At 44.3% G+C, this 12,119-nt stretch overlaps 1 protein-coding gene across 2 annotated transcripts in view; it reads left to right on the top strand.

The window, feature by feature from the left end:
* Positions 1-12,119, top strand: part of RFTN1 (raftlin, lipid raft linker 1) — a 210,648-nt gene that overhangs the window by 78,633 nt on the left and 119,896 nt on the right. For both annotated transcript variants that reach the window (XM_065943157.1, XM_065943156.1), the window contains exon 3: positions 6,462-6,648. In XM_065943157.1, coding sequence (XP_065799229.1) covers positions 6,462-6,648 — 187 coding nt within the window. The remainder of the gene's footprint in view (positions 1-6,461; positions 6,649-12,119) is intronic.

Raw genomic sequence — 12,119 nt, 5'->3', positions numbered from 1 at the left:
CATATTTACAATAGGGGCCATTTTTTATTGCCATAAGATGGTTTAGATTCATTTTTATTTGTTTTTTAGCCATGAAGATCAACTTACTTTGACAGCATGCATACCAAAAATTAAAACCATAAAATCCCTGAGTTTTGACAGGAGATGCATCTTTAGATTTGGAGATAAAAATTTTAAAGGTGTTATGTTTTATTCAGGAGGCATTTAGCTGTAAAGTGGTTGATTGACTAATATTTTTAGTGCCCTGGTTCGGAGGGTGGAGGTGAAGGGGTGTGGGGAGGTGGGGAGGTTCAGGGTCCCCAGGGCTGAACCGTCCTCAATGTCTGCAGCTAACCAGGCCCCATGGCCAGCTGTCTGTCCACCGCTCCCCACGCTACTGGGCTTGGCCGTTTTGAGCTTCATCAATTACATGTGCGTCATCCCATGTGATTCTTACGTTGATTCTGTGATAGAAGTAATCTCCGTTTTATAAGCAGAAACTGACCATTCACACATCTGGGGTTGAGGCCAGTGAGGAACGTAGCTGATCCTAGCATCCCAAGGCTTCTGAGTGCATCGACTGCTTTTATTTATTTATTTTTTAATTATAGGATGATGTGTAAGAGGAAACACATACAAATTATTAACATTTTGGTACAAGCTTACTTTATCATTGCAGAAAGAGTCTGAGATACTTGAAACATTTACCAAATACCAACCTGTAGAGCCTGACTTTAAGGTCTCATCTTTGATGACTCACAGATGCTCTTTATGTACAGTTTCTTCAAAGAGGAGGGTGGTCTCCTTGCTGTATGGTATTTTTAGGTTTGATGGTTATTATAAAATTACCCTCCAGAAAGGTGGCTCAGAAGGTGAAGAATCTGCCTGCAATGTAGGAGACCCCACTTCGATTCCTGGGTTGAGAAGATCCCTTTGGAGGAGGAAATGACAGCCCACTCCAGTATCCTTGCCTGGAGAATCCCATGGACAGAGGAGCTACGGTCCGTGGGGTCGCAGAGTCCGACATGACTTCTTCCGAGGTGCTGCCCTCCAGGAAGGCTTACTCCAGTCAAAAGTCCATTCGGGTTTTTTAAATGAAACACGCAGTGTCTGTGCGTCACACACACGCTTCTGTTGCTTCGTCATCTGACAGCGGGGGAAACACGCCCCTGCTTCCCTATACAGAGGCCCACTCCCGTCGTTTGCAGGGCCCCAGACAAGAATGCGAGAGAGGCGAAACTGGGCCGGCACTCGGGTGAGGCAGGCGAGGCAACTTGTTTTACAAAGAGGTGATCCGGAACAGTACCGTGCCGAGCTGTATTGGAGCTTGAGGCAAAAGGAAAATCGATAATACTGATCCTATCTTTATTAACATTTCTGATAGTGTGTTCAGGGTGGACTGCGGGCATTAATTTTCGCTTTTTAGCATATTGCATTCCATATTGATTTGTTTTGGTTGCTGAGTTTTCGGCTCCCCTTGAATTTTGCACCTGCAGCAGTGTCTCCTCACCTGCTCTCTGCTAGCTTCTGTGCTGCCCTGGGCCTGGGGTGTGTGTAGATTGGGGAGGGGGCCTGTGCAGGGCCCACGGTGGGCCTGTGGCTTCCAGGGGCAGGGACCGCCAGGGTCTCAGCTGTGTGGGGTTGGAGCGCGAGTCACAGGGTCACAGGGGGGTGTGTGCCCTCAGACCCAAAGGGTCTCTGTCCCGTGGACGAACGCCAAAGGGAAACTATCTAGAAAATCACTCCTATTGTTCAGCTACTGAGTCATGTCTGACTCTTTGCGACTCCATGGACTGCAGCACGCCAGGCTCCTCTGTCCTGCACTATCTCCCGGAGTTTGCTCAGATCCATGTCCATTGAATTGGTGATGCTGTCTAACCCTCTCATCCTCTGCCACCTCCTTCTCCTTTTGCCTTCCATCTTTCCCAGCATCAGTGTCTTTTCCAGTGAGCCAACTCTTCGCATCAGGTGGGCACAGTATTGTACTTAGGCTTCAATCTCCTGGAAGGGTTGTGAATACATGAGGGGGAAAAAAAGTGAAAGTGTTAGTCACTCAGTGAGTCCAACTCTTTGCAACCCCTGAGTGACTGAGTTAGGGACTCAGTCGTATCCAACTCTTTGCAACCCCATGGACTGTAGCCCACCAGGCTCCTGTGTCCATGAATTTTCCAAGCAAGACTACTGGAGTGGGTGGCCGTCCCCTTCTCCAGGAGATCTTCCCAAGCCAGGGGTGGAATCCAGGTCTCCTGCATTGCAGGTGGATTCTTCACCAGCTGGGCCACCAGGGAAGATATATGAGGCTCCAGTTCCTATGCAGTAGGTCTAGGGTGAGGCCTGAGAGTCTCCGTTTGTAGTGACGCTGGGTGCAGCCTCTGTTGGCACACAGAGGGGCGGGCATACACGAACCCTGCTCCAAAGCCGGGGTCCTGGGCAGGGGCACCCCTGGCCCGCTGGGTTTCTGTGCCTGGGAGTATGTTCTTTCCAGACTTACCTTCAAGTCTTGTTTTGTTCTGTTTTTTTGTAAATCTGACAGCATATCTAGAACTACTCTTAAAGGGAAACATTGCATTCTTTCCAGCTCTCTCCATCAGCCTTATCTTTGTCAGTGTTATCATGGCAGTTTCTCCAGGATGGCGGTCATTTGCTTTAGTATAAACTATTGCTGTAGATTTTCTTTTCCTATAAATTTCGTGTGTGATGTGTGGAATGAGAACTATAGTGTCTGACTTTAAGTGCATTCTTAAGTACCCTTAGATTTCATCCTCATTCTGTTTTTAAAGTAACACATTATTTTTTAAAATACATAAAATTTTTAAATAATATTTTTCATCTTTAGTTTGTTTTTTTAAAGTAACACATTATTTTTTAAAATTCATAAAATTTTTAAATAATATTTTTATGTATAAAGAAGAAAATTAAAATGTCTCCTCAGCCCTCCACCCCAACGATTGCTGTGGACGGTAATAGTGTTGAAAGTACAAAATAAAGTAAAATCTACCTTTCCATCCTCCCCTCCCTACTCCAGTCTCTCCAATATTGATGCTTTTATGGTTTCTTCCAGAAAAAGAGATTTTTATTCATCTCTATCTATTCTCCCATTTTTTTTATATGTTAGTATCCTGTGATAAATACTGCTAGACCCCTTGTCTCTTAACTTAGTCGTGGATCTCGGACACATTTTCATTAGCATGTAATCCTCTTAACGGCTCATAGGATTCATCACTGGGGTGTCCCCAGTGTTGAGCTCGCTCTACAATGAAGAGCGCTTTGACTCTTAGATTTTGCAGTAATCCCGTGGTGAACATCTTTGCCCATGCATCTTGAGACACATTTATGTGTCCAGCATAGGCATAATACCCAGTGGTGAGGTTGTTGGACGAAGGGTGAATGCACTTTTAAGATTGAAGGCAGATACCACATGACCCTCCACACAGGTTCTCCCATTAGCCACGATGAGCGAGACTGTTTCCCCAACATTCTTGCCCACGATGAATATCACAGAATGAAAAGAAGGAAAAAATCTATTCAAATAGCAATAAAATATAAAATAACTAGAAGAGACTTCATAACTGTGCAGTATCTATGTGAAAAAAAATTGTAATATGCATCTGAGGGACCCCCAAAAAGTCTTGAATAAATGAAAGTCATGCCAGGTTCTTGGATGGAAACTTGTAGCATGATGAAAATATCCATTCTCGGGATGTTGACATTGTTAACTTTCTGTAAAATATTCGTTGGCTTCAATTTCCAATTCCTATGGATTAAAAAGAAACTCAAATAGTCTGAGGGGAGAGTGAAAGGTTAGGAATTTGAGATTAATATATCAAACTGCTATATGTAAAATACATCAACAGGGACCTGCTCTGCGGCACAGGGAACTGTATTCAGGATCGTGTAATAACCTGTAATGAGACAGAATTTGAAAAAGTACAGATACATAGAGATATGTATAACTGAATCACTTTTCTGTACACCTTAAACTAACAAAATGTTGTAAATTAACTGTTTTTCAATTAAAAATGAATAAAAAGAAGAAAGTCCATTCTCTCTCAGCTGTAATGTGAACATGATCTGATAAAAATAGCAGCAAGATTTTTTTTTGAGGGGTAATTTGATGAGCTTATTTTAAAGATCACTTGGAAAAACAAATAAACAGAAAGATTCAGAAAACAAACAGGGAGATAGGAAAATTCAGAAAATAATGTGGCCAGAGTTTAAAACATAATATAAAATTTTTAAAATGTGTATAACATTTATATAAAACATAATATAAAAATTATTAGAATAGATTAATGGATCACAGGTATAGACTTAAATATACTTAGGAATATAATATATGATAAAGACAACATCTCAAATCAGGAAAAAACGGATAAACTGGGAGTGTATGGGAAATGTTGAATTCATATTTCACAAATTCCTAATGGAGCAAAGATTCACATGTAAGAAATGAAATATTACTGTAGGAATTCAGCAGAGAATTGTTTTATAATACAGGTTTGTTCTGTAACCTAAAACTTAGAAGCTCCTGAAGGCAAGATTGACAAATTCAACTTCATTAAAAAAAATTCTTCATGGCAAAACTCATGTTATGCAAAGTCAAAAGACAAAACGAATTGAGAGGTATTTGCAACTGTTATCATGTATAAGAACTGGATTTCCTAATATATTAAGAATTACAAACCAGTAGATCAATAACCCAGTTGACAACTAGGCAAAAATTATGAATTAACAGAAAAGACAACATAAATAGCATTTAAACGTGAAATGTTTAATGTTTAAGTACAAATTACATAACAAGAGAAATAGAAATTACCACCTTCTAGGAATCATTTTTTCACTGTGACAATAGCCAGGGCATGGGGAAAAGAAATGGGCTTCCCGGGTGGCACTAATGGTCAGGGACCCCCCTACAAAAGCAGGAGACGTAGGAGATGCAGCCCTGGTCCCTGGGTCGGGAAAATCCCCTGGAGGAGGGCATGGCAGCCCACTCCAGCGTTCTTTCCTGGAGAATCCCCATGGACAGAGGAGCCTGGCGGGCTACAGTCCATGGGGTCACAAACAGTCAGGCAGGACTGAGTGACTAGCACAGTTGATAAAAATGGATAAAAAGTTGGATTGTAAACATTATTCTACCATTTGTACAAAAAATTGAGATACGTAAACTTATTTACTTGTGTACAAATTTAGCGATTGTTAACATGTATACCAAAAAATGGATAGTATTGATTGCCTCTAGAGAAAAAAAAAATCTAAGACATGGGGATTGGGCAGGTATGTACACTTTTCACTTGAATCTGTTAACTTTTGAATGTTGTCTGCCCTTCTCAAAAAGATTTTAAAATCATTCAGTAGGTGAAAAACATTTATTTTGATATGCAGAACTCTAATCTTGAGTTAATTTGAGTGTCCTTTCAAATAGTGATTACCCTTTTATGCTTTTTAGCCAATTACCTTTGCCCATTTTTCTTTTCTTTCCTTTTTTTATTGTTTGTTTTTCAAATTAAGGAAATAACCCCTTTATATTAAGTGGCTTATCAATGTTGTTCCAGTTTGTCTTTGGACTTTGTTTTGCTCCTGCTTTTTGCTACACAGCAGTTTTATATTTGTATGCAGCTGTCATCGTCTTCTGATCCTCCTCCTCCTTCTTTTCCTTCTTTCTTATGTTTTGAGGGGGTGGAAGTTACTTTTCCAGTGTGATATCTGGGAAGTTTGGCTCTAGATTCAGTCCAGATCAGTCACTCAGTCGTGTCCGACTCTTTGCAACCCCATGGACTGCAGCACACCAGGCCTCCCTGTCCATTACCAATTCCCGGAATTTACTCAAACTCATGCCCACTGAGTCTGTGATGCCATCCAACCATCTCATCCTCTGTTGTCCCCTTCTCCTCCCACCTTCAATGTTTCCCAGCATCAGGGTCTCTTCTAGTGAGTCAGCTCTTCGCATCAGGTAGCCAAAGTATTGGAGTTTCAGCTTCAACATCAGTCCTTCCAGTGAATATTCAGGATTGATTTCCTTTAGGATGGACTGGTTGGATCTCCTTGCAGTCGAAGGGACTTTCAAGAGTCTTTTCCAACAACACAGTTCAAAAGCACCGATTCTTCGGAGCTCGGCTTTCCTCACAGTCCAACTCTCACATCCACACACAACCACTGGAAAAGTCATAGCCTTGACTAGACGGATCTTTTTTGGCAAAGAAATGTCTCTGCTTTTTAATATGCTGTCTAGGTTGGTCATAGCTCTTCTTCCAAGGAGTAAGGCTCTAGATTGAAACTATCCAGTCGTCAGTGCCTATGGTTGAGTTTGAAATTAACCAGCTGTTTGTAGGTTTCCCTGAAGATGGTAGTTGAGAAGGGGACAGGCTCTTGAGTGGGAGGTGACCTGGAGATTTTCTGCTGGGCTGAGTGGCGCGGGGTGTGGGTGGGGCAGGGTGGCCAGGTCGGTGGGTCTCTGATGGGCCTCCCCCCTCTCTTTCCTGCAGCTGAGCTCCCGAGGGCCTCCGCCGTGAGGCTGGCCTCCCTCCTCGACCTGCCCGCCCAGCTGCTGGAGCTGTACCAGCAGGGCTTCTCGCTGGCGGCCCTGCACCCCTTCGTGCAGCCAACCCCCGAGAGGGAGAAGACGCCCCTCGAGCACATCTTCAGGGCCATCTTGATCAAGAAGACTGACAGGTAAGGCCCCTGAGGGAGGGTGCTCACCATAGCATCACCAGGTGCTTGGGAGTGTGTTGGAGGGAGGAGGGGATGGGAAAGGGTTAGGGTGGGGGCGTGTGTGTTTGGGCGGCTGCCCTAGTGCCTGAGACAGTAAAGAATCTGCCTGCAATGTGGGAGACCCAGGTTCAATGCCTGGATCTGGAAGATCCCCTGGAGGAGGGCATGGCAGCCCACTCCAGTATTCTTGCCTGGAGAATCCCATGGACGGAGAAACCTGGTGGGCTACAGTCCATGGGTTGCAAAGAGTCAGACACAACTAAGTGACTAAGCCCCACACGTGTCTGTTTGGAGTTTACCTCTGTTTCCAGGGCCTCTGCCCTCTGACGGGTTAAGACCAAACATTAGACAACTGAAGAGTTTCATAGTGTCCTGCAGCTGTCCACACCAGGAGACATAAGTAGAGAATTCATTTTACAGCCTTTTCTCCTTTTAATTTACTGGATTACACTCAGCTAGAAAAGTGTCTCCTTGAGGATGTGTACTCCCAAAACAAAGCAGCTAGTAAAAGTATAATACTGTTAATCTGAAAAGTATGGCTGGAGAACACACTAATTTTGGTTAAAGGCTGTATGCAAATTCTATGTCTTCCCCCAAACTCTAAAAATACTTGAACATTCTGTCAGTACATTCTATCAGTCCCTTGGGAGGAAACACAAAATTCACTTGAATTAAATGCTGTGATTGATTTGGTCTTGATTTGGATTTTCAAGACTTGGACTGATGTTTTTCAATATGGCTTGTCCAGTAATGCTTGCTCTTATACTCTTATTGGGTCTAATTAGGAAATGAAGAGGTGGAGATTTTTTTTTCAAAAGGAGCTGTATGAATTTTAAATGCTTTTAAAAAAATGATGAAGGGGCATGGAGGGATAAGTTAGGAGTTTGGGGTTAACATGTACATACTTCTGTATATAAAAGGTGGCTTCCTGCATCGCTGTAACAGTAAAGAATCTGCCTACAATGCAGGACCCTGGGTTTGATCCCTCAGTCGGGCATGGCAACCCACTCCAGACTTCTCGCCTGGAGAATTCCATGGACAGAGGAGCCCGGTGGGCTACAGTCCATGGGGTCACAAAGAATCAGCCACGACTGAGCGACTAGCACTTTCACTTTCACATATAAAATAGACAGCCAACAAGGACCTACTGTATAGCACAGGGAACTCTACTGAAGATTTTATAATTACTTATAAAGGAAGAAATCTGAGAAAGAATATACAAAGAATCTATATATACATGTATATGTAAAACTGCTGTAGGCTTGACACTAATACAACATTGTAAATCAACTTTACTTCAGTTTAAAATGAATAAATCAAAACAGTGAAGATGGGCTCGAAAACACATTATACTTCTGCTGCTTTCGTGAAAGTAAAAATGGAAAGCTTGGCAAAGGAGATCGGATCTGACTTTCGGCCAGTTATTAGGCGGGGAGTGACAGCTTGTGCTGTGTTTTTAAAAAAGAGACAGTAGGACAGCTGTCCGTCTTTCTCTCTTGCTTTGCCTGCTGAGCAGACGTTTGGCTGGTGATCTCAGGAGGGCCAGCTGGGAGACCAGAGGCTGTGTGACAGAGACCCACCCCTCTTTCCTGGCCAGCAGAGTTCTTCAGCTTCTCACAGCTGATCGAGCCCTGTGTCAGTGCGTGTTAGAATCTGAAGTGAAAGGGGGCGTCCACCTCTGCTCCTGCCCAGAATTACCGTGGTTTCTGCAGAGCGAAACGCGTCTCAGCGTCTGCTCTTTTTGCGTGTTGCTTGGTTCGTGTTGAACGGCAGTGGGTCAATATCTGGTCAGTCACAAGACGGAATTGTTCTGGGAGCCCTAGTGGTTTTAAGGCCCTCTGACACACAGGGAATGCATGGTAACAGTAGGTCGCATTCATTGGGCGCTCACTCTGTGCCAGGCTTTGTAAGCATCCGAGCATCCTCACAGTCAGCCTATGAAGTAGTACCTGTTCTTGGGTACCAGTGAGACAGGTACAGTTTGCATATGCGGAAGCTGAGGCGCAGCCTGGAGGTAGCTATCAAGGAGGCAGAGACGGCAGCCAGCACCCTGCCAGGCTCTTAGCCCTAACGTGAGGCGCCTGCTGCGTCCCCGCACCCAGGGTTCCTGTGGCTGACCTCTTCATGAAAAAAGCGGAAGGGGGCATCTTTGATTTTTAGATGAGGTGGTAATTTCAATGCTCTACCTTTTCTCCGTATCAAAATTCCAGAAAAGAGACAAAATAAGAGCAACTTATCTTGTGTCTTCCTGGTTACCTAAGGCATTCGCTGGGCTCCAGGGTTTCTGATCCTTGGGCCATTGCGTTGGTCTCGATGTGTGAAGGGGACAAGTCCACTTCGGTCAGGACACAGGACTGCCCCTCCCTGTAATTCTGCCGCAGGTACTGCCCATACGGGACTTGCCATGAAGTCAGCAGATCAGAAATGGACTTGTTTCTAATGTGAAGGTGTCTGCTTTTTTTTTTTCCCTCTGCTATGCAGCAGCACTTCTCAAACTTGGATGCCTTTCCCATGAGTCTCCCACAGATACTGCTCAGATGCAGAGTCAGTCAGAGGTCTGGGGTGGGGCCTGGGGCCCATCTCTAACACGCGCCCAGGTGGTGTGGATGCTCTTGGTCCATGGACCACACTTAGAGTAGCCCGAGATCCTGACTCCTCGCCTGGCTCCATGCCTGGCACTCCTCAACACCTCCTGACTCCCTGGAGAGTACTGGGCCCCAGAAAAGGGGAGAAAGAGCCCTGGGTTCCTGGTCGGAGCAACTGTGTTCTGCGCTGCACTCGGCTCCTCGTAGGAGGTGTTGTGTGCAGGACACATCAGTAGATTTTTCTGAGCCCCCATTTTCTAGCGGGTACTATGTGGGGTTTGTACTAAATGATTTGCGAGACCGGAGCCAACTCTAAATTTTAGTGTGACTGGATGAGGTGGGCGAGAAGGTTGCTCTGTAGGAATAAGAAATAAATGATCCCTCTTTGTGAGCAGTTCGTTACCAGCCAGTGGTAAAGCTGGGCATTCGGTAGGAGTTCTTTCCTCCTGAGGGCAGGCCCTGAGCTAATGCGCTTACTTTTCAGAAGAGAAAATGGGTCAAGCTGTTAAGAAGGAGACACGGAAGATTTTTCAAAAGAGAGTTGGTGTGCTCCTTGGTGTGAGTTCAGTCCAGTCCGGGGTGTCTGGACCACCTGCCTGGGTGGCTTTAATGAACACTTCAGCTCCTTAATAAGCAGATACAGAGAGAGAATTGCTTGGATATCTTGGTACCAGATCTTTGCAAGCGCTCCTCCCCCTTTAAAGGAAGTTGCAGAAGCTTGGTAATTTGCCAGGTTCGGTAACAGCCATGGTAATTTGCCATTCTCCTGGAAAACATGACCCAGAGAATTTCCCCTACTTCCACTTCGTATTAGTGGGAACCAGTCATTATACTATTTTAAAGGCTAGGCATTTTCTGCCCTAGCACATGCAATAACTCCATGTTTTTGCATCATGAGGAAAAAGACCCCATGCTATGAAAAATAAACAAAACCCAGCTGCACATTTTCCATATCAGTTGGGAGTTTAAGTAGTAAAAATGAAGCAAAGGAGATCTTATATAATTAATTTTTAATATGGGCAGTTAATGGTATTTTTTCACCAAGTCTGCCAAAGTCCTGACGGCTATAGATGCAGATCAATGAAATGATAAGCTCTCAAAGAGCAGGTGAATGCCTAATATTTTCCAAGTGAACTTCATTGAAAGAGTGTGTGTAAACTTTCTAGATTACTCTCTGCTTAAATCAACTTTGTTGGCAAGAATCATCATGAGATGACTACTTGGAATATCAACCTTAATGTGTTGAAGTGAAAGTCGCTCAGTCGTGTCTGGCTCTTTGTGACCCCATGGACTACATGGAATTCTCTCGGCTAGAATAGTGGAGTGGGAAGCCTTTCTCTTCTCTGGGGGATCTTCCTGAACCCAGGGATTGAACCCAGGTCTCCCAAGTTGCAGGCGGATTCTTTACCAGTTGAGCCACAAGGGAAGCCCCAATGTGTTGAAAGGTGAACATAAAGTTTGTAGCAAATAACTGGCCTTTGGAATCTGCAGTAAGACAGGGGGAAAAAAAAACCCAGAACCATTCAAGCTTGCGTTCACCCATTCACTCAGTCACGGATTCATTTGCAAGCATTTAGCTTCTGCTGTTTGCAGGGTATTATAGAAGGGACTTTGCTTGGTGAGAAAAGGGAGGATGCGGATGCAGGATTCAGCCGCATGTGAGACCTGCTAGCCAGGTATGTGTGTGCCTACTCGCTCAGTCATGTCTGACTCTCTGCAATCCCATGGACTGTAACCCACCAGGCTCCTCTGTCCATGGGATTCTCCAGGCAAGAATACTGGAGTGAGTATCCTTTCCCTTCTCCAGAGGCTCTTCCCAACCCAGGGATCAAACCCAGGTCTCCCGCATCAAAGGTGGATTCTTTATCGTCTGAGCCACCAGAATAACCTTCCAGGTACCTGCAGTTTAACTGAGAAAATAAGATGCCCCTCATGCATGGGGGTTTGGAAAAGGGGGAAGTCACCTCCTGCTAGAAAGAAAACTACAGAAATGTTTCAGAAGGAAATATTTCTTTTGGATAGTAATATGATTGAAGAGGGAAGAGTTTATTTAAGTCTTATAATGAAATATTTTCGAGTGAGGTTTGAGCAATTTAAGAGCATCATTGACAGCCTAACTGTATTATTCATTTCAGTTCAGTCGCTCAGTCGTGTCCAACTCTTTGCGACCCCATGGAGTGCAGCACACCAGGCCTCCCTGTCCATCACCAACTCCCGGAGCTTGCTCAAACTCATGTCCATTGAGTCGGTGATGCCATCCAACCATCTCATCCTCTGTCATCCCCTTCTCCTCTTGCCTTCAATCTTTCCCCGCTTCAGAATCTGTTCCAATGAGTCGACTATTCACACCATGTGGCCAAAGTATTGGAGTTTCAGCTTCAGCATCAGTCCTTCCAATGAACACCCAGGACTGATGTCCTTTAGGATGGACTGGTTGGATCTCCTTGCAGTCCAAGGGACTCTCAAGAGTCTTCTCCAACACCACAGTTCAAAACCATCAATTATTTGGCACTCAGCTTTCTTTATAGTCTAACTCTCACATCCATACATGACTACTGGAAAAGCCATAGCCTTGACTAATGGACCTTTGTTGGCAAAGTAATGTCTCTGCTTTTTAATATGCTGTCTAGGTTGGTCATAGCTTTTCTTCCTAGGAGCAAGCGTCTTTTAGAACCCCATGAACCGTATTATTAGTTATTACCAAAGCATAGTGCGGTAATGTTCCTCCAAGCCCTCTGCCACTTTGACAAATATAACTTCAATCCATGAAACACTGTATGATCTTTTCCTCTGAAGATTTTGATAACTGCCATTTCATTTGAAGATGACGGGTCAAACCACACATCT

This window comes from Muntiacus reevesi, chromosome 8 (assembly GCF_963930625.1).
Source record: "Muntiacus reevesi chromosome 8, mMunRee1.1, whole genome shotgun sequence".
Classification (NCBI taxonomy): Eukaryota; Metazoa; Chordata; class Mammalia; order Artiodactyla; family Cervidae; genus Muntiacus; species Muntiacus reevesi.
Note: the sequence above shows the minus strand (reverse complement) of the source record. Positions and strands in the feature narration are given on the sequence as shown.